General features: G+C 35.8%; 2 protein-coding genes and 1 long non-coding RNA gene across 4 annotated transcripts in view; all 3 read right to left on the bottom strand.

Moving 5' to 3' along the window:
• LOC141339276 (uncharacterized) overlaps window positions 1-27603 on the bottom strand; it is a 727444-nt gene that overhangs the window by 279671 nt on the left and 420170 nt on the right. The window lies entirely within an intron of this gene.
• LOC141339283 (uncharacterized) lies at window positions 18-6050 on the bottom strand. Its single transcript, XR_012355922.1, has 4 exons — window positions 5601-6050; window positions 5393-5481; window positions 316-584; window positions 18-163 (listed from the first exon to the last, which is right to left on the bottom strand). It is a non-coding gene; the product is annotated as an uncharacterized lncRNA (long non-coding RNA).
• Window positions 13541-26280, bottom strand: LOC141339277 (uncharacterized). Of its 2 annotated transcripts, XM_073844904.1 has the most exons (6): window positions 26134-26280; window positions 24509-24835; window positions 24142-24222; window positions 23679-23732; window positions 14795-14938; window positions 13541-14488 (listed from the first exon to the last, which is right to left on the bottom strand). In XM_073844904.1, the coding sequence occupies exons 1-6, from the start codon at window positions 26186-26188 to the stop codon at window positions 14394-14396; spliced, it is 756 nt and encodes a 251-aa protein (XP_073701005.1). In that variant the 5' UTR covers window positions 26189-26280; the 3' UTR covers window positions 13541-14393. The 2 variants fall into 2 exon arrangements, with proteins under 2 accessions (XP_073701005.1, XP_073701006.1); XM_073844905.1 differs by lacking the exon at window positions 14795-14938.

Here is a 27603-nt window from a genome sequence, read left to right as displayed (position 1 = left end):
CTTAAGTCGGCTTATTGAAAATCACAATTTATTTATTTATTTACAGAAGTTCACATCCATTGTTGTGACACTCTTGAAGCTGTGTTCCGATTGGTCGTCACTGCTCTGATGGGCGTGGCTGCTGCGGCGGCTGTTGTTCTTCTGGTTTATGACGTCAGATCTGCTAGAGGTTAAAAGAAATATATAAATACACACATTCTGGGATGTACTGTAGTTTTAATCGTACAGATGAAAATATGGTTTAATTGTTTAGTGATGTAAAACGAAGCTGTGCCAATGCTTTCCACCCTAACTTGATTGGAAAAGGTTCATTACCCGATAATTTTTCCTTCCATTAATCTTGACTTCATAACGTCCAGCATGTTGAGTTGTGATGTTTGTGATGGTCAGAGATCCAATTTGATTATCCAGCTTCAGTCTGTCTCTGAGTCTCCCACCAGGAACATTATCATGTGTCAGGGATTTAATAAATCAGGGATTTATCATCTCTAAATTTCCACAGTCTTTTTCATACATTTTAGTGACATCAGTGTGCAAAGTAACTGAATCTCCCTCCACCACTGACACATACTCACCAAACACACCTGGAGAGCAAACAGAAACAGATTTTTTTTTCAGAGATTAAGGATTCTGCTGCTTATCAATCTAAAACAAACTGCAGTATATGACTTTTAAATGTAAATTGAAAAATCATATATTTGAATGGATACCATCTGATGTACCGATGTACACAGATGGATCAAAGACATATTATGCATTACTTTCTAGCTCTAGAACAAATAAAAAAAGGCACAACAATGTCAATGATTTATTTGCATAGATTCTGTGACCTGCCTAAGCACTCGAGTCTTTGAAAACTGAACATCTACATTTACAATTATTAGAGTACTAGAAAAATTGACTTTTTAAAGAAGCAAGATTTTAACATCATTGTTTGTTGGAAAAAATGGCCACATGGGATTAGTCAGCAATGAAGAGGCAGATAAAGCAGCTAAATAATAATAAATGGCAAATGGAAGAGGGTGAATGTATATAAGCTACATGAGGCGAATCAAGTAGTAACAGAAATAAGTAATTACTGTTGTGAATATATATATATATGCACGTTCCAGCGTGCAAAGTCACATGACTTTTTTAATGCGCACTGAGGAATTTAATTTGAGAGGCTTCTTGATGGGAAATGCAGCATGTACACCACAGCAATCCGCATTTTTGGATGGAAACACAGCTTATGAGGTGCCGAACTCTGCTGGCATCAGTGCGGGAGAGAGACCGAATGTGTCCACTCCGCTCTGCGCTCAATTTTTTTAAATATATATAATAACAACCAAATGTCTCTGCGTCGCGCGACACAACGAATCGATTATGAAATTCGTTGCCAACGCTTTTAGTAATCGATTTTTATCGATTTTATCGATTCGTTGTTGCAGCCCTAATTTTTTTTATTTTTTTATAGCATGTTATGCAATGATATTACAATATAATAACAATAAAACATACTGTAAAAACAAAAACAATAGTTACATATATGCAGAAACCTATTAGCAATATAAAAATCTAATCAAAAACTGCTGATTGTAATAACTTATTATAATTTCATTATGCTTCCACTGTCCGTTGGAATATTCTCTTTTTTTCTGACTCCTTGACCTATGCTGTACCTTTTTGGCAGACAAAATGCAAATTTGTCTCCATTTGTGTGAAGTTGACATTGAATACTATAATAATTCATTTTAAATGGCTATGTTGATATATGTTCAAATTTTAGTTTTATTACAATATAAGACAATTCCTAACATCTTTGAAACAAATTGAATAGATATACTAGCAGATTACAGAAATCAGACTTTATGCAATCTGACTCCACTGTTGCATGACGTGCACATACATGGGCAGTTGGTTTTTGGTGAATAAAAACTAAATTTTACTCTAAAATTTTAGTTTATAAAATACTAACATATTCATCATACTTTACTGTACACACTGATGTTTAGTTTGATCTCAATTGACCTCCTTGTATAAAAGTTTTTTTACAGAAATGCCTGGGGCATTTAGCACATGGCTATCCCTGTCAGACATCATGAATTAATGATCTCATCAAATCACCATCCGAATCCATACGTTTTATCACTGAAGTGCAATGTTAATTTATTTTTTTTTTTTTTTTATTTTTTTTTTTTTTAGTTTTGATCTGGTTTTACCCTGAGTAGGATCAGAAAGCAGGCAAACAGTAGGATCTTTCTGGGGAGTCTGAAGTGTAATTTGTAATACAGGGACTTGCCTTGTTAAAAATGTTTTGGCCAGGGTGTAACATTAACACGAATAAGTTAAGAGAAGCCTAAGGTCTGTCAGTGGTTTTCTGCCAAAAATAAATGCTGGTTTATCATTTTTGAAGTAAATAATATACATTTAAAAATATTAGAACTGCAGTTTCACAGTTTTTTCTGTAAAGTGTCCTTTTGTTCCACTACTTTTTATCTGAGGCTCTAGCAGCTCAGTTTGTAAGTCAATTTTTTTTTTTTATGGCTCTGCTGTGGTTTGATATGTTCATCTGTACAAAGATGTGGTTTGATCTGTTGGGTAGACAGATCTGCATGAGCACAAGTCTATTACTGGACATCTGTGGTTAATGTCAGTTCGTGTTTGTCTTGATGCATCAATAGCATGTGGTTTAACAGTGTTTTTCCATTCTTGACATGATACCTACAGTTTGGCTCATGCTTTACACAGAATAGCTTTGATACCTTTCAGTGCTGGTGTATATGTAAAGTAATATTAGTGTAAAATATAAAAGTCATAAAAATCCTTTACTTTTAAAGAAGAGATTTTGTTTCACGTTGTCAATGTGTTTTTTCACTGCATGAGAAAATGGACGTGTGGTGCAAAGAACAAGAAGTGAGAAAAGTGTAAATGCTATCGTCAGTTGTCATTTCCAGCTCTAACAAGAAAAGATGAAGACATTTCTAAAAAAACTAATTTTCTTCATAAGTTCATATCACACTTTTATTTTTATAAACACTATATCCCATTTTTGTCTTTTAGTATGCTAGAGTCATTTTACTGTCATAAATAAAATTTCTGTTGTAAGTTCATGCTCTTGATCAATAATAATTCTTAACCTATTTATCATCACTTTTGTGCAGTAACTAACTAAAAGTTGCAGGCTGTGACTATACTTGTACTGTAATGCAAACTGCTGTACATTTTTCAGTAAAATAACTGCTGTCCTCCAAAGCCACATTCTCAAAGAAGTAGTTTTACTCTGTGACATGAGTTTGGCTCAAATGTGAAGCAAAAAATAAATAAATAAAAACTATTTTCAACAACTTCAATGCCATTCGTCTCAAATGCAGCTCATCCAGCTCATGATTTCTGGCTGACTGATTAGGGCATTACTGGTTCTGATTCTAAATAGCCAACAGAAAATACTGGACAGTTGACATGATTGCAGAAAAACTGTCAAGGAATGCTAACCATGTTGCTAAATCAATCTACACTATTTAAAATTACTGTACATTTCATTTTTGAAATGACCAACAAAATCTGACAACAGCTGCCTCACAAATGTGGATTCTTATTCCCAATATCATAAAAAAAAGTTTTTGTTTTTTTTGGTCAGGCCAGAAGAGCTAATGATGTCAATGGACTTTTATAGCAACCAGAGCGTTTATTGGCAGCTGCAGTGATGCTATGACTTTACCAATATAGCCATCGTCGGTTATTCTATGTAGAAGGCAGGGCTATTCAGCCATTTTGTGCAATGTGCATTGCCCTTTTTCCCATTCAGAAGTAAAATAGAGATAGAGCGCATTTAAGCCACGCCCATGCAGCCAAAACAATCCAACGCTCTCCATTGACTTTGTATTGCGAAAGCTGCCTCCTTGTTTTTTTTTAACAAAAACAGAACAATATCTAAAAGCTTCTATATGACAATGTGTACAATAAGCAAGCTAAAAGAAACAGAACTAATCAGGCAATCATGAAGAATCGGCTCAACAACGCTCAAATATTACTGTGAAATGGACGTTTATAAAATTCAGCCGCAACATGCGGATACGTTTTCAATATTTATTTACGCTTTGATAAAGAACACTGCATGCTATTTGCTATTATTTACTCCAAAATGGTGCTAGGGTGAAGCATTTTTCTTTGTGTACAAAAAGTATTCTCGTAGCTTCGTAAAAAACACAGTTGAACCCCTGATGTCACATGGATTATTTTACCGATCTCATTGCTGTTTCAGTGAAAACGATCTATGAAAGAGACAGAGAGGTCTCAGAATTCATCAAAAATATCTTAATTTGTGTTCCAAAGCTTTTACAGGTCTGGGGGTAAGTGATTCTTGACAAAATTTCCATTTTGGGGTAGAGTAACCCTTTTAAATATTTGTAAGAATAAAAATGGGTAATTGTAGACATACAGCTCTTTTGTTTATGCTGTTAAAAATTGGCTCAAATTAGCCTACCTTTGGCTTTTTACTGGGGGGCAGTAACCAAAAAGGTACACGTTTCTTTGTTAACTGCATTTTCTAAATGCATCGTGAGACTGTTATTATGATAGTTTTATATGAGCAATGTCTTCAGGATCATTAGAAAATCCCAGGTAGGTGAGTTTAATCGGGGTTGGAGTAAAACTCTTCAGCGCATTGGCTCTCCAGGGCAAGATCTGAGGAATGGTTTATGATCCCCGTCAGTGGTTCCCAACCACTGTCCTGGATGCCCTCCAAAACTGCATGTTTTCCATGTCTCTTCAATCAACACACGATTTAGATAATCTGCTCATTAGCAGAGACTCCAAGACCTGAAATTGGTGTGTCAAACAAAGGAGAGATGCAAAATGTTCAGTGTTGGGGGCCTCCAGGAACGTGGTTGGGAACCACTGGTCTACTCTACGCAATAACAGCCCTGTTTCAATAAGTGCTTTGAGCGCAAGGTCAGTAGCGAACAATCTGTGATTGATTGATTTTGTCTTTTAAGCCTTTGCGTACAGATGAGCAGAGCAGTTTTGTTCTTCACAACGCTACATATATTTTTGCGCTTTAAAGCTTTATTGTACATAACAATAAAATACTGTTGTACATAAAAAATATAAATATTAAAAAAGCTCTTTAAAATAGCGATAGGCTACTATGGTATTATGCGAGGGTCGATCCTTTCAATGAAACATCAAAAGATCGATCCGCCCATTCTGCACCGTATTTGTATAAAATGCCTTGCAGTTAAAAAGTTATTCAGCTCAGTTTATTCAGTGTAAAAAGAAAAGAAAAGATATTGTTCATTTTTTAACAAATATTTGTTTTGTCAGTTAGACATCTTTAGCAAGAGAATGCCAAAGTTAAACCTCACAATGTTAAAGAGGACTCAGAGAAAGACGTAAAAAAAAAAAAACTCACCTCAAGGAAACCTTACTGTGTCAAAGTCCAGATACAAACTTGTGAGCGATGATGATGATGATGATGATGATGATTACGGTCTGCACCTGCTTCTCATCAACGATCCATTATCAAAAAAAAAAAAAAAAAACAAGGTGAATGTGGGGTCTGGAGTCTTGACTGTTATTAATCGCAAAAAGAGCATTGTTTGATAAATTAATATAATTACCAAATATTTGTTTGCAAGGTTTTCTGGTTCACCTCGATGCGGTTAGGGTGCTGTGCACCAAAATGTTGTTTACTTGTCAAAAATTCACCCTCAACCCTCTGGTATTGTCCCCAGATATATGGCTCGGATCCAAGATTTAAAACTCAAGCGGAACGGAAGTCCATAACGTCGATGTTGTAGGTATGGAGTCACGCGAACATTACTACACATTTGAAACACGTAGGCCTACCTTAGGCTAGCAGTGTTCATTCAAGTTTAGCCAAACTTGCTACTGTTTCGTATGTAATATCCCAAATCAAATTCATTTAAGTTTTTACCTGCGCCTGTATTGTTAATATATAACCGTCTCTTGCATTTCCATCAAATATATTTACAAATATAGGCATTAGGACCTACATATATAGCTTTGATAACTTACAACAGTCCTATATTGCGGCATGCATTTACTACCTCGCCTTGATGTAAACAACCTCAAAAATGAATATGTTGCATTTGACCACTAGAGGGACTGGTCATATTTCCACAGAAATTATGCTTGTAAATTATGTGGTTTTTACAGGCAACTGTTAACTGTTACTTTGCTTTTATTAGAAAAAAACTATTGAAAATGTTCACCACTTCTTAAACATTATGACCTTATATACAGCCTATATACTATATAAATGATACATAAACAAGCAGTGTACATATTATAATGCTACAACTCCATCTAGTGTTCAACACAGGAATTCTGCTTTCCAAGATCAGCGCCGCTAACCAATGTAAACACGAAGTAGACAGTTTAAAATTAGGCTATATTTGATTTAAAACTGATCATAGTCCTAAATACTTATAGTTGACGAGCTAGAAAACATTTAGAATCTAATGGTGAAATTTTAAATCTTAAATCGTTAAAGATGAACATTTTATGAAGTAGTCTCGAAATCACAAACTGCAAATAATTCGGTTCCAGTCTAAATACAAACTCAAAAATGACACTATAAACTCACAAATTCCAGTCATTAAAGATAATCAGACTTGTTTTTATTGGCACTTAAAGTAAAAGTTTTAAATCATTCAGCCATAGATCAGTACACAGTTACAAGATTATAAACGTACCCAACATTTAACAAAAACAAATTCACAGTTTTATGAAGAAAAAAAAAAAAAAACTGATTCCGACTCACATCATACAAACACTATCTTAAAAACCTGCGTGACTTTAAGGCACTTTTTTAATGGCTGCAAAAACAAAAGCTGAATGTATTTTATATATAACACAAAATGACTCAAATTGCATTACATTTTCATTTATGTTGCTAGCACCATGTTATGTTCAATACTGCAAATAAATGTCTCTGGAAATTGTACAGTCAAATTTTCATGTCAAACAAAAAATCAGTAGTGCTTGAATATTGATCAATATGGACATCAAAACGACATTGTTTTAATTAATGAAATTATTCCTTTTGAACCTTTCCGTCCTTGAAAAGCTGGTTGAGGCTTGGTGCATATTTTAGCTGGATTTCATTTCCACCTTCAGTGGAATTGGACGACATCTGACCACCCCACACACACACACACACAAAGCAAAACATCGCTTTCATATAACAGAGTGGTTAACTGAAACACACAAAAAAAGAGAAACAAATCAGGAACACTCAGTAAATGGTCTTTTTGAGATGTTGAAATTCTCAGTCTGACAATGTGTCCAAAACTAACATTAAATAAGACAGTTATTTGGAAGATTAGACTGATATCACTTCTCCTGAAAGTCTCCATTTGAGGAAGTTATTTCATCTAAATGGCCAAACTGACAAACATGGTTAAAATGACGTCACCAGTTTGGACATGAGCGCCACTGTCAAGTCAGCAAAAACTTTTTAAAAAGTCATGATGTTGCACATAATAGTGCAAATAGTATCTTTCCTGATGTTTGGGATTCCCCCTGATGCCAGTTTTAAAAACAACAAGCCAATTTAAACATATTTAAAATGTTCTAATGATACAAACACCTTGTTACATCTTCAGAGTCTCTGTTAGTAAATCTCAAGCGCTCTGCATGTTATATGTTCATCGTACTTGCCATTTTGTGTTTGACGACAGCGAATCGCAACAACACCTCCAATCACGACCAACAGCAAAACAGCAACAACAATTACGACCATAACATATCGAGACCAGTTATGTGCTGTAATGAGAAAAAGATCAACCAATCATCAACTTCTGAGCATTTCTGTGTAATGTTTGCACCTTTCTGTTTTGTTTGTCAGTTTTATAATACATCTATATTAAAAGTGAACTCAACTGTTCTCACATTTAATTTGTTCTCACGGCAGGTTATTATTAGCTTATGTTAAGATATTTCAAATACTCACGGCAGACAGAAATAAAGACTCTTTTGAATATGGTGCGCCGGTTGCCAGTGATGTCGAGATGATAAAGTCCAGTGTGTTTAGTTTTGATGTGCCCGATGGTCAGAGATCCGGTCTTATTGTCCAGCTCCAGTGTGCCGCTGAATCTCCCATCAGCTCCATCCCAAGTAGTGAAGATCCCAGTTCTTCTATCAATTTTTGCTATGATGGAGTCTCCGTGCTCCGACCTCCATACAATTACGTCATCACTGTTTATTTTAGAAATGCCAGATTCTAGAGTGACAGACGTTCCCTCCATCACCGACAGCCTGTTCTCTCCATCTGCATTGACATTAAAACACAGAAGAACTTTCACAGACAGATAAAGCAGACAGTAAAACATAAGGATTTACGAAGTTCATACATTCCCTAGGTATCGAACCCATGACTTTAGCCTTGCTACACTCTTAAAGTAATGGTGCTTCAGTATGTCATAAATTACCTTAATTGGTTCCATAAAGAACCTTTAACATCTGAAGAGCCTTTCTGTTCCGCAAAAGGTTCTTTGTGGTGAAAGAAGGTTCTTCAGATTGTAAAAAGGTAAGAAAGAGATGGTTCTTTTAAGAACCCTTGACTGAATGGTTCTATGTGGAATCAAAAATGGCATCACCTTGAAGATCCTTTTAAAGCACCTTTATTTTAAAAAGTGTCACTAGGAACTTCTAATGAGTTGCGACAAAAGGCTATGCAATCTTCACCCACAAAAGAATGGAAAGTCTTTCATTACTCACCTTCATGCCATTCCAAACCTGTAAGACCATTATTTATCTTTAAAACCCAAATTAAAATATTTTTGATGAAGTCCAAGTGCTTTCTGACGCTGCGCTTACAGCAATGCAACTGGCGCGTTCAAGACCCAGAAAGTTATTGCTTGTGGCATCAGTGGTTCAACCACCAATATACAACAATCAGGCTTAACATTATGACCACCTTGATAATATTGTGTTGGTCCATTCGCTTGCTGCCAAAATAGCCCTTACCCCTTTGAGTCATGTACTCCACTAGACCCCTGAAGCTGTGCTGTAGTATCTGGCACCAAGATGTTAGTAGCAGATCCTGTAAGTCCTATAAGATGTGAGGTGGGACCGCATGGATCAGACTTGTTTGTTCATGGGCCTGTTGCCAGTTCACCACTGGTCCTTTCCTGGACCACTTTTGATAGATACTGACCACTGCAGACTGAGAACACCCCACAAGAGCTGCAGTTTTGGAGATGCCCTGACCCAGTCGTCTAGCCATTATATTTTGGCCCTTGGCAAACTCAGATCCTTACGCTTGTCCATTTTTAATCGCTTGCCCAAGAGATAATCAGTGACATTTACTTCCCCTGTCAGTGGTCATAATGTTATGCCTAATGGTGTATGTAAAGAATATATTATGAATCTAATTCATATGATGTCTTGTAGACCTCAAAAATCACCCACCTTTTTACTGCTTTGCAAATGTCCTTATAGGCACTTGTGGCACTTTGCACCAAGGCCGTGCTCAAATGTTGATAGGACAAATAGTTGCATAGGTATAGCCATATTTAAGTTTTTTCCCCTCTTATAGCGCCACTAAGAAAATTTCAGGCATCAGATGGAAAGTGTATCTTTTGTTTCCAATTTGTATATCATAATGTTCTCTTGAAAATTCTTTATTGCCAAATGTGTTCATGTAAACTCCTCTTAGGAATTTCACAATTCAATATGCATTTGTACAAAAAAGTATTCTTGTAGCTTCAGAAAATTATGGTTGAACCACCTTTCGGGGTCTATAACATTTCAGTTGCGTTGCTGTCTGTGTAGGGTCGGAAAGCTCTCGGATTTCCTCAAACATATCCCAATTTGTGTTCTGAAGGTGAATGAAGGTCTTAAGGGTTTGGAACAACGTGAGAATGAATAATTAATAACAGAAATAGTTTTTGTTACTGATCCAAATATCCTTAATGCATTTCACTATTGCAGTGACTCACCGATAGATGTCACATTGAATGCTTTGTGGGTAGTGAATCTGCTCCTGGTCTTGCTGATGTTTATTTCATAAAGTCCAGAGATGTTGGGTCTGACGTTAGTAATGATGAGCGATCCAGTCACATTGTTCAGATGCAGTCTGTATTTGAATCTACCATCAAGAACATCGTCATATGTAGAGAAGATTCCAGCTGTTCGATTTATATTAGCTATGAGCGTGTTTTTAAACTTCCAGGTTATCCGATCATCTCTCTGTATTTTAGTAAGACCTGAGGGTAGAATGACAGAGTCTCTCTCCATCACAGACATGACCTTCACTCCATCTGATGCCAAATCAATCACACCTAATGAACAGAAATGTTCTGTCAGTCAGCAAACACATCAACCTTGAGTCTGAAACCTCAACGAAATATCCGACAAACTCACTCACCACTGACATTGAAGACTTTTTTTGATATACCTCTGCGGTTGTTGATATCAAGTTTATAGAGTCCAGAGTCTGCAGTTCTTATGTTTCTGATCTTGAGATCTCCCGTCCGACTGTCCAGCTGCAGTTTGTCTCTTAATTTCACAGTAACATTAACTCTGTTACTGGAGTCACTGTTGACTCTAGCAATGACATATCCTTCAAAGATCCACTCAATCACATCATTGCTCTGTATTTGAGTTACATCTGTCTGTAGAGTGACAGAATCTCCCACAATCACTGATACTGACTCCACAACATCGGCCTCAATGCCAGACACGACTGCAGAACAGAAAGTCATTTAGGCTATACATTAAAGTTCACATGCAGTAAAAAAAGCAGAAATGAAGCCTGAACCTAAACTAGACCGAATAAACTAGAACGATCTCAGAGATTTTGGAAAAGGCATGTACCTCAATTTCAACGTCGTAGCAAAGGGTCTGAATGCTTATGTTGAAGTGTCCCCGGACCACAAAACCAGTCTTAAGTAGCATGAGTAAATTTGTAGTAAAATCATTAAGATATTTAATAAAGATCGTGTTCCATTAAGATATTTAGTAAATGTACCTTACATATATTAAAACTTCATTTGCGATTTTCCCAGATCCGGATTTTCAAATTGTATCTCAGCCAAATATTGTTCTATCCAGTGGAATGCGTATTTATTCAGTTTTTTGATGTATAAATCTAAATTAAAAAAATAATAAATAAATACATAAAAATAAAAAGGACCTTTATGACTGGTTTTGTGGTCCAGGACCACATAAACATGAATAAGATTTAATTCAGACTAAATATATGTGACCCTGGACCACAAAACCAGTCTTAAGTCGCTGGGGTATATTTGTAGCAATAGCCAAAAATACATTGTATGGGTCAAAATTATTGATTTTTCTTTTATGTCAAAAATCATTAGGAAATTTTTTTGTAAAATTCCTACTGTAAACCTATCAAAATGTAATTTTTGATTAGTAATATGCATGAACTTAATTTGGACAACTTTAAAGGTGATTTTCTCAGTATTTTGATTTTTTGCACCCTCAGATTCCAGATTTTCAAATAGATGTATCTCGGCCAAATATTGTCCTATATAAGGGGGGTCTTAAAGTCATTTTTAGTCTATCTATCTATCTATCTATCTATCTATCTATCTATCTATCTATCTATCTATCTATCTATCTATCTATCTATCTATCTATCTATCATCTTCCCATCTTCCCATCTTCCCATCTTCCCATCTTCCCGAAAGCCGCGACCCAACTTCTTAATGACACGTAAATAATTTGTAAAAAAAAAAAAAAAAAAAAAAAAAACAATAAATAAATACAACAACTTACCGTATACGAATACTGGGACAATAAAGATTAAGCCGAGGTTCTTCATGCTAAGTTATGACACCGGCGGTTCAGTGTGTGTCGAACAGTGAAATTTACAATGAACAGCCGAATTGTATCGTTTTCAGAAAGTCACATGATTGTTTTGTGATTTGCTGTTTGTGTTTAGTGAAGGGGACCATCAGGCTTGAGAGGTGATAAAGCAAATGTTTATATTCCTATGGAGTACATGACATCTAACTGAAAAACGTTCCTACGATTGGAAACATTTTCAATATTTCTTAATATTTGTGGCATTGATAATATAGATTAGAGGATGCATAATGCTGCCCGGTTTATGGCTGTTGTACAGGACAGCCTGCAGGTGGCATCGTAAAACCGTTTCCCGCTAGGACATGACGTTTTATTTTTAGTAATGTTCAGCATAATCCATTTGAAACATTTTCTCAACTAAAATATATGTTCCTAAATAATAATAATAATAATGATAATAATAATAATAATTTTAAAACTATCTACATCTGCCATGCTAAAAACACGTTTTTTATAAGATTTAGGCCTATTTAGATTTAATTAATCTTTGAGTGGGCATAAGATGACTAAAGACACAGGACACAGTTTGTTAATTCAGCCTAAAATAAGCTGATATACATTGGCAGGTAACTTTTGAGGCAGTAAGAAATTGAAAAGTATATATCATTTTACTGTAATTCTATGTTTCATTCATTTTAGACCAAACTTTTTTCTTCGTTTAGAACTTGATTTTCTTCTTAAAATTTAAAATGGGCCTTGTTTGTGAAAATTGGGTATATTGACAGGTTCTGATGCACAATAACACATCTGAGATAACAAAGCGCAGCATGATGGCAAATTGTACATTAGTAAAAGTGATTTCTTGTCCGTAGCCAAGTTGACTGTGTGACAGTTTATGGGATTGTTGAGCACACAGCTGTGGGTGTTTTTAGCCTGATCGACCTCCAGAAGTAGAGAGAGACTGATGCTGAGATCAGACACACTGATGCTGGACATGCATAATTTTTTTTTTCCTAAACAGAAATACAAATAAATGTAGCATCACAGCACCTGCCAGTTTGATGATCCACCTTCAGTCTGTCTCTGTATCTTCTTTTAAGAACATACTAGTTAAATAGTGGCTGAATTAATATTATAATACAAACAGTAGCAAATCATCTAAGGTACAGCTTTGAGCATAATTATAATAATAACAGTAATAAACAAGTTATACATTTATGCTGTATACCTTGTTAGTTTTTTTAAATAAAAGCACAATATTTAAAAATATAGCATTGAAATGAGTCAAATATCCATATGCCTCCAAATATCCAAAATTCTATCCATATCAGGACAAATATATAAAGTAAAACCTCAGATCAACAACAACACATGTTGTGTAACTCCATGTCCTTATTTATTTAACAAAAGCTAGGCCAAAAGTAATGTAATGGAAAAGTAATGTCTGACAGAGGGTTAAACTACAGACTAAGTAGCAGTCAGGCGCTGCTAATCAATAATTAATAGCTCCTCTGTGAAAGCAGAAGTGTTGGCAGTTTGCTGGTCTGGAGTGTGTTAACATAATGCCAAAAAAAAAAAGGAAAGACATCAGAAATGATCTTAGAGAAGCAATTATTGCAGTCATCAGTCTGGGAGGGGTAATATGGACATTTCCAGCATTGCACAGTGAAAAAGATTATTCACAAGTAGAAGTCATTCAAGACAGAGACCAGTGTTTATAATTTTAAATGAATGCAGTTCTAAAAGAAGCATATTTATTTATTTATTTTTATTCCTGAATGCTTACATTTACAAGTGTTTAACAAATGTTTAGAAATAAACATTTAACATATAAAAGTAATATTTTAATTAATGTGTACTTTCCTGCTAAACTTAAAAATATACAATTTGCTTAATTTTTGATACATAATTACAGTTTCAGTAAAACAGTAGAAAAATATAATAGGCCTTACAGAAAGAACCAATTAAACTCTTAATAAACATCTGAACAGAAGCAGAAGTAAGGAAAACAAATGTAGGATAATCAAATGTAAAAATCACTTCAGTTTCAACGCAAATAAACTGAATATTAAAACCACTTAAGCAGTTAAATCAATTACAGCAAGCGTCTCTTTTTATTGTCAGATTTACATTAGCTAAACAGATGGACTATATGGCCTACTGTAATGCATGGTTCCCAAATAATGTTACACACCTAACGATTTTCCCCTTACAGTTCCCCAAATGTTCACAAGATGTAATAAATTCCATTTGCGTGCATACTCGCCAAGACACATATTTTGAAATACAGTAAGTCTGCAAATAAATATCAAGATTGCGCAGTGAGAGACGTGTCTTGTCTATGTGCACACAGTGTGATCGTTCTGTTTATCGTTGTGTTCATCGAGATTTCGCAAACTTGTGCTAAGGGGAAGCCCCAGGCATTAGGAAGCGCGCAGAGTAAAAGGTACACCTTTCAGAAACACATTTTACATGTTTAATAAGTGTTCGGAATTGAAACACTCGGGTTACTAGATGATGGCATGACATTTTTTTCTGCTTGTAGCCCAAAATGAGCCCATGCGCATTCCAATATTTGTTTAAGAAAACACAAAGTATGTATTTAAACCAAAGCCTCAAATTTCATCTGATCCAATCTTCTCACCCGGCATCAGCTTGTTTCTAAATTTGGTTTCATCACATATCTCACGGGTCCCTCCACTGATTTGACCTACAAAAGAGTGTAAACGTGTGAACATCCACAGTATCCACAGAAACCGTGTCACCATTGTTAAATGTTAGTGTTTAGAATGACATAATCTTCCTTTTTCACTGACACCACATTTACTTAAGTTTTTTACACAGCAAAAAAAAAAAAAAAAGGAATTAGAAAAAAAAAGGTTTATTGTGGGAGACAGCCACAGAGAAAACACACATCACAAACATGATTACTAACAAACCTTTTACATATTGCAACTCCAAAGTAGCACAGTAAAGCTTATTATGTTTCTCTTGCACTGTCAGTTGTAATACTTACGATTATTTATTTTTTGTTTACGCTTCCTCAAGAAACAAATCAGACCAACAGCAGCAGCAACAGCAGCTATGGCCAACAGGGTACCAACAGCTACTTTTGTATTTCTATTACTTGAAGATTGCTTCAATGTTGAAGATTTTACAGCTGTAATGAATAGATGAAGACAGCTATTAGGCTGACCTGATAGCAACATGATAAAACACCAGAAAATCTGTAATTTAATCAAATATGAATTATTCAGTTTAAGAACATTACATTTCATACATAAGGAAACACATTAATCATGTGCCTGTTCAGACATCTTGCAGTTTTTAGTTCTGACCCAATAATTATATATTTTTATATTTTTAAACCATTTTTATTATCACACGTGTGACACTATTCTCTAATATATATATATATATATATATATATATATATATTATATATATATATATATATATATATATATATAATCATTTAATTTTGTGTTAATTGTTTTTTTATTTTTATAAAAAAAAAAATTGAACATTGATGGAGCAAAACATTTTGTGGAAAAAAATAAAAATAAATAAATAAATAAATAAATAAATAAATAAATAAATAAATAATGTGGTTTCTTTTGTTTGAAAGTCTTAGGTGTTGAGGGCCCCAGTATTGTTTATTTGTTTTTGTTTAACAAATAAACTGTCATTAAAATGTTCATATTAATCCTTTCACTGGTGAGTTTAAAATATTCTAGCTGACCCTCCAGAGTATTTTTTAAGCAACCATTATTTTAGGTTTCCTCTTATTGTTTCCATGGCGACGCGTCATGCTTGTCACGTGACACAACGCAGACACATGCTGCGTACCAATTCGCAAACTATCCGTCCTAAATAGTATTCGAAAATAGAATTAGTATGTCCCAAATCGTAGTATGTTTAAAAAAGTATTCCAAAGATTCTCAGATGGTCTACTACTTAACTTCAGAATTCGAAGAGCGGATCAATGCACACTCTAACGGCTAATATTGCCCACAACACATTGCGCGGTGAACGAGGATTCGATTAGAACTACAAACACGCATAAAAAGTGTTAAAAAACTACAAACATGGAGGATATGTGCGACCAACGGACAGGTAGAGAAAGGGGTTTGAGTGATAAATAATCAGTGTGTAACCTGATAAAAAATATATATTTTTAAATGTTATCCGTGTTATATTTAATGTGCAGCAACATTATGAACTTTTATAATGATAGGTTTGGTCATTAACGTTTAAAGGTGCAATGTGTAATATTTAAGAGGATCTCTAGACAGAAATGCAATATAGTATACATAACTATGTTTTCAGGGATGTATAAAGACCTTACTTAATGAACCATTATGTTTTTATTACCTTAGAATTATCAGTTTATATCTACATACACCGCGGGTCCCCTCACATGGAAGTCGCAGTATTGTTTCTACAGTAGCCCTAAACGGACAAACTGCTCTACAGATCACGTTTCATCACTGTTGTTCTAGCGGAAAAACACTGACACAATGATAAACAAGTAACTGTAATATTCACAATAACATCGTTTTATTTAATTATTAAGTAAATATAATTACTTAATTTACGTTTTAAAAGAAGCCTCATTACTCTTTGCTGTCTAAAACGACGACATCTTAATCCCGTGTGGGCCACCGTAGCTTCTGTAAAGGGAGGGGTGAGCGGTGGACAGGAGCCGTTGGTTGCAATTCACACTCTCACCGCTAGATGCCGCAAAAATCCACACACTGCACCTTTAAAATGCATAATTATGCAAACACGAGCAGTTCTCGGCATGAAAGACTCCTGAAAGACGTGCCTCTTCATTTCTCTCTAATACGGTAGGAAAATAAATTAAACGAAATGTAGATAATGTTAATTGTGATGATTGACAGGGCAGTTTAAACAGTGACAGGATCAGGATTCAGGTAACTAAGCAACAGAGCGTCCGTTAAAAAACAGTTATGACGAAGAAGTATGTCCCAAAGCTCGCCTACTATTCTGCTACGTACTCAAAAGTATGTATTTTTTCTTCACAAAAAGAGTACATACTTTTAGGGAGTAGTATTAGCAGGCGAATTGCGATGCAGCAACACTATGAGTGAACGTTTTAGTTACTTACTGTACAATATGTGATATGAATAAAACACATCGGCACATTATATTTGAATGGATTTCTGTTTGCTGCTTCCATAGACATCTGTGTGTATTTTACAAACACTAAATGACTTGTTTTACTAGTAAAATAGGTGTTATGTATGTGGCTTAAAACACTGCATAGTTGTGATTATATGACAAGCGCAGACCTCGGTCTCTGGCTCAGCACCAGACAACGCGCGAAAGTGCAGTTTGAATTTGGCAGTTGCTTGATGTCAGCGAACATTCTAAATCCCACATGTGGGACCGTACTCACAGGCAGTGGCGGAGCCAGAGGGGTGTCCGGGGTGGCACTGGACACCCCTGACATCCGATTGGCCACCCCGGGTGCCACCCCAAAATTTTATTTGCTGCTGGCAGTACCTGATGCTGATTGACATCTCATTTGTCTAAAGAAGTTTTAGAATTTTGCCGGTAACGCTGCTTAAGCCATTTCCAAATCAAGACGAGCCAAAGACATGAGCATCAATGTAAGACGAATAATAAAACATCATTTTTGAAATACCGTACGTTTTATAGTTTATCATAAGGTTTGTTTGCTGGGTAACGTTTATTATCCGTTGTGTAAATTAACTAGGCAACGACGACATCAGTTAACTTAATGAGATTATAGAGATCAATTCACACTTCAGATAGTTAACGCTATACTTCATCTGTGCTATGGTATTATATGTACATACCATGCAGGCCCGGATATAGGCATGGGCAAGGTGGGGCAATGCCCCCCTAAATGCTGTGACTGCCCCCCCAAACGTAAAGGCATGCAAAATTCCGAATTTCATAAAACAAACAAACTAAATTGCCTTATGTTATTTATCCTATTTACACGAAGGTATGTCATTTCTGTCTCTACATGATCGCGCGTTTACAATGTCTCCTCTGCGAAAACACGGACGGGATCGCGCACTCCATTCATAAAAACCGACTTTACTATAGCGCGGAATACCACAGAATTCGTCGATTTTTGGATTAATAAATCAAAAGTTGGTCTGTCACTTAATTCAAATCGCGATATGGACTAGTGTCTGTGGAAACTGAAATGCAAAAAGACTGGAAAAGAATTTAAAAAGACTGATGATGATGGCAATGTAGAGTTTGAAGACCTCTCTACCGTTTGCAAATATCTACACGGGTATAAGAATGCATTTCCTCAGCTCCATCGCATGTATGTGACCTCCCTTGTGATTGGAATATCATCTGCATCATGCTAAAGCTCTTTCTCCACTTTGTCTCGTGTTCTTACTCCCTTCCGCCGCACTATTGCTACATGAAAGAAAAAGAAATGTAGTTATTCTGGCTCAGGAGAAGGGCATAACCACAGGCCTAGATATGCATGCATTTGTTAGTCTTTTTGCACAGAAAAGCAGACGACTGATACTTTAAAAAAAAAAAAATTGTAAAAAAAATACACAAAAAAAGAAATAAAAAAGTATATGAATAAAATAAAAAGACAAAAAAATGAAAAGATAGATAGATAGATAGATAGATAGATAGATAGATAGATAGATAGATAGATAGATTTAAAAAAGTAAAAAAAAAAAAAAAAAAAAAAAAAAACTTAAATGCAGCCTCAAAAGGGCACAAGCCAGTGTCCTATTTGTGCCGGTCCCAAGCCCGGGTAAATGCAGAGGGTAGGGCATCAAACATAAAACCTATAAGACAAATCAAATGGATCAAAGGAGAGGATAGAGATATGGATAGGTGGACTGATATGATGACAGCATAGTTAGTATAGTTTTCTTTGCATAGATAATTAGAGAAGCTCACCCACACTTGCCCCCCCAATATTCTACATGCACCCCCTAATGGGGCTGGCTAAATCCGGCCCTGATACCATGTACCATACCATGTATGTACAGGGCTCGAAATTGCGACCGTTTTGTCGCATATGCTCCCAAAATCTAATTATATTTTATGCAAGAGTGAGAAATTGTTGTGATGCAACTTGGTTTCATTTCTTTACAAAACTTTCGGTAGCCTAACTACAGCACAGAGTGCTGTGAGCTGATGCAGTGACAGGTTGCTGTTCGCTCCAACATTACATAACCATTTGAACTTAATCTTTACATTTTTACATTTTAAGTATCAGTCAAAATATAAGCTACTGTACAACGCGCCATACATTCACATCATATGATAACTCAGTGGGAGACTAATTTTCTCTGGGGACACGTTTTTCAAAATCCCGTTTGTGTCCTCCCACTTTCAATTGGTTTTGTTAAAGTAATCTCTTGTATTGTAGAATGCACGCTCAGCGCTTCTGAGAGTTTCGCGCGATCATTAAAACGAAACCAAAACGCGCACCGCATTCAAAAGCAATCTTGAAAGATTCGGTCTCTATTTGCACATTGAATATTGAAAGAGTAGCCTACTTTGATTATGGCTGCATTTATTCTACACGACTAAGAAAGAACTGTGTCGTTTATTTTTGTCATTTATAATATATTTTGTTATTTATGTAGATTAATATAGATAGAAAAATGCAGTGGTTGTCTCAAATTTAAATGGCTGTACCTATAAATGGCTTCTTGTCCCTTGCTTAAGGCATAAAATAAATATGTAAAAAAGGCTTTCAGAATCAGCCCATTTGCTTGTGAAACATCGGCAATCAGAATAGACCATGAAGAATCAATATCGGTGCATTACTAAAAAAGAAATTGGGTGCTCCTTTTTTTTTTTGGTAAAAATTGAAAAAGTGAATTTTGTGCCCTGTATATAAGTTATTATATTTAATTAACAATGTTATTTGGACTTTGTAAAATGTCCCGTTACACCAGTGAGCAATGCAACTTGCGAGAGAAGCTTCTCTGCGTTAAAACTTATTAAAACCCACCTTAAAGTCACCTAGGGATTCTCAGTGTTGAGTCAAGGAGGGCACGCTCCCTCAACATGGATGAATTTGTGAAACATTTTGCCAGTTCTCATCAGAACAGCAGAATTATGTTGTTTTAAACATAACTAGGATAAGTTTGTAAGTGATGACTAAAATTGTGTTTTTGTTTTCAAATCCGGGTTTGATGTATGCTCTAATTGCAGTATTTTTTGTTTAGTTGTTTTTTCTTTATGCTAATGTTTTTGTAAATGAACTCAGCATTATTTTTGCAAATAAAACTTTAGAATTCCTTAATTTATTATTTCAACTTTATGAGTAGAGTTCGTGTGTGAGGACCCCCTGAAATAGCAGTGGCCACCCCCTGGCCACCCCATGTAAAAAATTCTAGCTCCGCCACTGCTCACAGGGGCAAAGAATGAAATTAGAATCCCATATGTGGGAAAGTACCGCTCAACAGGTTAAAAATAAATATTTCAAAATGCAAAAAAAAAAAAAAAAAATCTGAAATCTTTACACTGCTTGCTTACATTAGTAACAATGCATATATTTTATTATTTAATATGATTCATATAATTTTAAATAAAACAGTTTTATTATAAGTATGGCGATTCTCACTAATGTTGACACCCAAATATGTGAATCTAACAATTTTGTATCACAAGTTTGAAAAGTTAGCCAACTCCAAATCTCATACTTTTTAACATATACTTCAGTTATTGAAAAAATGTTGCTTTAATCGCCTTGAAAAAAGAGAAAAACATAAGACCTTTGCCACAAATTATATTCTGTAACTTTATTGATTCTCATTTGCTACACATGCTATACCTGTATAAAAAAATAGAAATAAAAAATAAAAATAAAAAAAAACAGCTGCTAGACATCTGTATGAGTCATGGACATGATTTCAATGCTACACTGCTGCTCTTTTTAGCTGATGGCATTTGGGGTAATAGTCGTCACCTTCACCTGTTTGTATTTGATTAGTGTCCGTTATAAGTTTGTGTCAGCTCATTATCTTGGTGCGTGTTTCCCTACCTGTCTGTTACTGGAATTACCTTTTGTGGAGTTTATTAAAAAGGATTTATTGCATTTTGTCGTTGTAAGTCTACTCTCGCTACACACACTGTGACATTAACTATGTATAGAAAAAATAAATAAATAAGTATCTACTGTTGGGCCAATAGATCAAATATTAGCTTGCTCTTCTGAAACATTCACTGGCCCCATAAATAATTAAAGTTAACACATTCATTGTTTACTTTATCATCCATTTTAGACACCACAGAAACATAGATCCCAGCAAAAAATCAATACTAGCCTAAATAACACAAAATTCAAACATCACACTGTCAATAATAAAAAAAAAAGAAAAAAAAATCACAATCAGTAGTACAAATAAATTAATTGGAACAAAGACACGTCAAATAAACAGTAACACAGGAAATGCACAGATCTGTTATACCTTTGACACACATCCGATATTTTCTTAACTGCTTACGTTTACTTACTGTATGACATAACCAACTGTGCTGAATAGCCTACTCATCGAGACAGTAATTCTGACATAATTTTGCGTGCATTTGCACAAGAAGATGCAGAAAAGAAACTCAATGTTGGGCCCTCACATGAAGTCTGTGTGCTATCTTTATTCAGGTGATTGCGTGCACAGAAACAATCTATCACATCCTGCGAGTACGTTAACATTTAAACTAAGAAGACATGTGAGAATGATAAACTTTCTTGAGGAACCAGCACCGGAGCGCACACTCAGCATGCTCCTCTGACCATCAACGGTGCGTCTGTGGAGAGAGTGAGCAGCACCAAGTTCCTGGGTGTGCAAATCACTGAGGATCTCTCCTGGACAAACAACACCACTGCACTGGCCAAGAAAGCACAGCAGCGTCTCTACTTCCTCCGCAAACTAAGAAGAGCTAGAGCACCAGCCCCCATCATGTACACATTCTACCGAGGAACCATCGAGAGCATCCTTTCCAGCTGCATCACTGTGTGGTTTGGAGCCTGCAATGTGACCTGCCAAAAAAACTCTCCATCGCATAGTGAGAGCAGCTGAGAGGATCATTGGTATCCCTCTCCCCTCCCTCCAAGACATCTACAACACATGTCTCACCAAAACAGCCCTTTGCATAGCAGCTGATCCCTCACACCCAATGCAAAGCTTCTTCAGCCTGCTGCCATCAGGGAGGAGACTGCGAAGTTTCCAGGCCAGGACCAGCAGACTGAAGGACAGCTTCATCCATCAAGCTGTCAGGAAGCTCAACTCTCTCCCTGCTCTGCCCCCCAAACTTTCTGAACTGACACACACACACACACACACACACACACACACTGACCTGCACCAGTCACTTTGTGCAGCATTGGTTTCTGCCAACTACCTCACACACTTTTACTCTGACACTTTTATACTTTTACACACTTACAAGCTCTGTTGCACTATATTGTTTACATGGTTTGCACTCTCTACCAGGTGCCCTTACTTGTATATTGTATTGGTCATTTTTATACATTATATGTTATTTGTATTTATTCATATTTTTTTAAATTCTACCTCTGTATTTAATGTTATTGTTTGTATTTAATGTTACTTTTTTGTATTTAATGTTACTTGCATGCACCATGGGTCTGAGAGTAACGCAATTTCAATTCTCTGTATGTCCCGTACATGTGGCAGAATTGACAATAAAGTTGACTTTGACTGATCGTTCAGATAGCTCATTATAGTTTTAAGGGGGCTGAGAAGACATACAGGGGTTAAAGCCCACCTAAAATGGGTCTAGAACCACCCCTGCGCCACATTTATTAGGAATTCAAGATGGCATATTTTAAATAACATTTTCAATGGCATCTTTTTACTAAGTAGACAATTAATAATGAAGGCAGTATCACTGATACCAATACTGCTACTAATGTCTCTATTAAATGCATTTTGGCCATTTACCATTTTAATAATTATAAATTTTTTTGTAGCATTTAATAAGCTTTGAAAAAACTCCAAACAACGGCAAAGCAGCATTCACACATCAGTTTCAAAATACCAGCAAATTATTTAGCATCATTAATTGGTAATGATCTCTCAATGGCTGACAAACCTGGGGTTGTGTTTTTAAATATGGAGGGGTGTTTTAACAAAGTTGCTATTTTACAGACTTCTCTAATTGTCACGTTATTTTATTTTTTTCTCACACATACTCGCCTACAGCCGCAGAAATATTTGCATATGTTCATTTAGCAAAAATGCACTAAACTGTTACGTTAACGGTTAAAAAGTGTGATACTCTCATGATTTCTGAAATTAAGATTACCAGGAATTAACTGTTAATGTTCCAGTTCTCATACTGTTAAACTGCCTTAATGAATTCACCAGTATTTTTGAAAAGGTCCTGTCCACACATGGTCTCTTAATGGTAACGTACTTGTAATTTATCAGTAAAGACTGTATGTGTGAAAGGGCCTAATGGCACAGACTGCAGTTTCACTTTAAAAGCAGTGCTGTCTCTTTAAAACATTATGCAGATCTGACGCACATTCGATTTTCTCCAAACTTCTAATGATCATTTAACACTAGCCAAAGGGTAACCAGTGTTATTTTTGACAACCGTAATATATGTAGGTCCGTTTTCCTGTGACAAATGCACGGTTCTCTGATGAAACAGAATAAATAATCAATTAATATTTAAAATTCAATAAATAATTCAAATAACCATTACTTCTTCAGCTAATTTATGTCTAGCATTTCTGTTTTTCTTAAGTGCATAGGATGCACGGCTTGGAGAAGATGTAGCTTCAACAGATGCACACCCATTCTGTATTTCTTAGGGCATTGTGTCAAGTCACACTGGCCATGAAAAATGCAGCAGATCTGTGTGTTTCCTGGAACTATTACCTGGTAGAACATGGGCTTCATCTCTGCCATCAGAGCCATTGATTTTGGCCTCTCCTAAACAAAAAAAGATATCAGTTACTGACACGGTATAGAACAATGAGCAAACACTGTATTGCTTAGTCACTGTTGCCATCTATTTTCATTGGAAGGCACCTAAAGCCGCTAGATATAGCGTGTGGTAATTACAATTTTCATAATGTCGTTGTCATTTGCATTCTGCCTAGTGTCCGCCCTTTATATTTGCAGGCTTCTCTTTTTACTCTTTTTACTCACATATTGTAATTGAACATAGCCAAATTCACACTAAAGTTGTTTTTCCAAATGGACTGAATATAAAACATTATCTGAAAATACCAGATTAAGACTAGCTTCCCCTTCCAAGCTGCTGTTCTGCACATCCTGTTGTGAGTTAAACAACACAAGTAAAAAAACTAGTCAGCAAATTAACTGGTTTGTATTGCACCGTTGTCTAAAGTGTCTGATGCTCCCTTGCTCCACATGCTCCACTTTCTTGCCATTTGCACTGCTTCTGAGCCAGAGTGACCTGAAACACAAACCAACAGCTGTTTGAACAATTTTTTTTGTGTGTGACAATTTTTGTGTGTGTTGTGTGCTTCTAAACATATTTTGCATTGTAAGAATGCTTATGAAAACAGAAGGTTTTCAAAAATGTCAGAGATTAAGCAATGCAAACAATTCTACAAATTCCACTTCACAGTATAAGAGATCAATCAAATGTGAATACATTTACAGGCTCTGACTGTGTCTGCATAAACACAATAAATTGATGGGATTCAAACAAATACAAATTGCTTTAAATGAGGATTCACCAGTGATCGTGACATTGAAGATCTTTTCACTGACGGTGCCACTGATTATGGTCTCTTGATAATAAAGTCCAGAGTCTGTGGTTCTGGTGTTCATGATGGTCAGAGATCCAGTCTGACGATCCAGCTTCAGTCTGTCTCTGAATCTCTCATTACCTTCATTACACTGAACATCTGTACAGATCTTTCTGATATCACCACTGATTTGAGCGATTCGAGTGTTATTAAAATACCATCTAATTCTGTCTCCTTGATTTGTTTTAACATTAGTGAGTAGAATTACTGAATTTCCCTCCATCTCGGTGCTGTCTGCATCAAAACCAGATACACCTGGAGAATAAATGAAGAGGTAATTATAGATCCCATCTGAGATAGTGGAACAAAATATAAAGGAAACTTCTGAGTCAGTATGTGCATTTATAATGCATATTGGGAAGTGGGTTTATAGTGAGAACCAAAGTCTATTTCAAATTGAGTAAAGTTTTTGCTATTCCCACCAAATACTATGGTAAAGACATATTCACAGAAATGAGTCTAAATAATTTTTTTGTGGCCACATGCTGTCTATGAAGCTCAACTTTAATTGAACCTGAAATTATACATTCTTTTCTAAATATAATGTATGAATATATATATAGTGTGTAGCCGCGGCACCAGGATTTAATCTTTGGATGGGCCGTAGTAATTTTGGGTCGGCCTTAATTTAACGAGTCAGTATCTTCAATATAAAATGTATATAACAAGCAGGTATACACAAACTTTAGCAAAGTTAAACTCCTTTTCCCTATCTTTGGATTGTGAACATTACGGGCAGAACGATAGAGAATATTTGGTAAACTCCATTTACAGCAGCGGCGCACGCACTGTTAATTCCCTGACCGTTCCATTCGGAACACGTTATTCTTTACCGGAATAAAATGAAACAGGAAGAAAATGTCAGATCCACTTCTCAACGTTGTTGTTTTGTTTTGTTTTTCTCCAGCTTTCAATACGCTGAATAAAATTAACATGAACAATTTTGAATGGAATGAATGTTCAAAGTTAAATAGCATGTGTGAGAATGTTAATACACAGGTGAAGTACATTCATATTCAAATCAACGGACAAGCATTTAGAATAAGGAAAAAAAAAAAAAACTGGCTAATAACCAAAACCTGCATTTCGAACAGAGTAGCTAAACATCTGTGTCCTAACAAAACACTTACTCAGGGTGGGCCCAAGCGCAAGTGGGTGGGCCCAGGCCCAGTAGGCCCACCCACAACGCGACTGGTATGTAAACAAACAAGAAAAAATAAAATAAAACAAACACCAATTAAACTTACGCCAGTCCAAGCATAAATAATACATAGATTAACAACATATATATTAGGTATGTTTTCGAAGCCCAGGCGATATTTCAACAAAACTTCGATTAACATATAACCGCATCAATGTGGAAGCTAAATAAATACTGCTGACGCAGAAAAAAAACTCGTTGCTACTTTCACTTTGCTACTCGGTCTCACTTTCAAGGAAGTGAACCTCAGCGCCATTAATTTTAAAACTGGTAGGCTACAAAACTGTGCAAACATTCACGAGGATTATTGTTGACTAAAAGAGACACGAATGTAGTAAACAAAAAGTCTTACCATGCATAAGCAAAATACCCCAAATAAAGGGCTTCATTTTTACCACAGATTCCATCGAGACAATGAGTTCCTTTTTTGTTGTTGTGAAAGCAAGTCAGATCCACGTCTTATGTAAAGAGACAGAGCGCGTTTAGGCCACGCCCCCTCCCCCCAAAAAATACAATCCATGGGAAAAACAATCCAATCTCTCCATTGACTTTGCATTGCGGGTAAGTGCCTTTTTGTAATTTCTGACTTACAAAAAAAAAAAAAAAAAAAACAGAACAATGTTTAAAAGCTGTTATGTGACACTAAACAAGCTAAACATGCAGAACTATGTTTTCATAAGCTGTCGACCCCCCCAAAAAACGAGCGTTTAAGGACAGATAGTTGTGAATGTCAGGGTGTTTCACGTGGAGCCATTCAGTTGGATAATTTATAACAAAAAGAAGGTAAGGAAAAGCAGCACTGACATCGACTAATACAATTAAGTTTCTCGGTATATATCCTCATCTCAGGTTTACATAAGATGGTGAAATAATCCTTTGACATGGTTAAAAATAATAATTGTTTCCTGTCGCGGTTAAGTTTCCATCCATTTGGCAAAGTTCTCAGAGTAATATGACACGTTGCGCTCAACTTTTGTGTCTTCAGCTTATAAAACTTAGTTCTAGGTTTTTAAAGCTTGTTTACTGTACACATTGTCACATGGCTTTTAGACATTGCTCTGTCTTTTGTTATAAATCAGAAATAACAGGAGGCAGCTTCCACCAGTCAAAGAGCACTGAGCGTTGGATTGTTTTCCCCCTCCGATGGGCGTGGTTTTTAGATTTTGACGCGTGTTGCTCTGTCTCTGTTCTGCAAAAACAAAACACGGTCTAGGGTTGCCATGTGTTTTCAGAAAAATCCTGAAACTCATAATCTAACACAGTTTTTAATGAAAAATTAGGTAAAATATAAAAATATATTCAGTCCAATACAATTCTAGGAATGTTCATCTTTACACCGTTGGGGGCGGGGGGAATAAATATTAGGCAAACAATTAGAAACAGTTATCCCAGCTTCAAAGCACTTGGCAACCCAATATATAAGGTTTTCTTACAATCACGTGATTTATCAGACAGGCATCGTTATGTAGCCAATGCCAAGCGGTTTTGTCATGAATCCATCGATCATATACGTATAGGCTAAGCTTGTCTAATTTCTTTATGCAATGCAAAGCAATGCAAAGCAATGCAATGCAATGCAATGCAATGCAATGCAAAAAAAAAAAAAAAGAGAGATAGATACAATCATTATTTTAAAGCTAAACTCTGTGTAATCTAAACAGAATCGAGACCACAGATGATTGTCATTACCTGTACTGCATTAACAGAAAATTTCAATATAAAATATTCTTCAAATCATAATATAATAGTATTCTAATATAGCCATTTATCACATAGTCATGCCTCACACTCACCAGAGTCCAATTCTCAGCCCTAGAAGAAC

Source organism: Garra rufa, chromosome 7, assembly GCF_049309525.1.
Source record: "Garra rufa chromosome 7, GarRuf1.0, whole genome shotgun sequence".
NCBI classification, from domain to species: domain Eukaryota; kingdom Metazoa; phylum Chordata; class Actinopteri; order Cypriniformes; family Cyprinidae; genus Garra; species Garra rufa.
The sequence above is the reverse complement of the archived record's forward strand: the minus strand, read 5'-3'. Positions and strand labels throughout refer to the sequence as shown.

What these genes read in the sequence shown, in the direction of transcription:
- LOC141339277 (XM_073844904.1), bottom strand. Translation starts at nt 26,188, where the DNA reads ATGGAATCTGTGGTAAAAATGAAGCCCTTTATTTGGGGTATTTTGCTT. An exon ending in ATCAGACACTTTAGACAACG is followed by an intron (nt 23,733 to 24,141) that starts GTGCAATACAAA and finishes TTTTTTGTTTAG; the next exon opens with GAGAGGCCAAAATCAATGGC. An exon ending in TGAAGCCCATGTTCTACCAG is followed by an intron (nt 14,939 to 23,678) that starts GTAATAGTTCCA and finishes TATTCATTACAG; the next exon opens with CTGTAAAATCTTCAACATTG.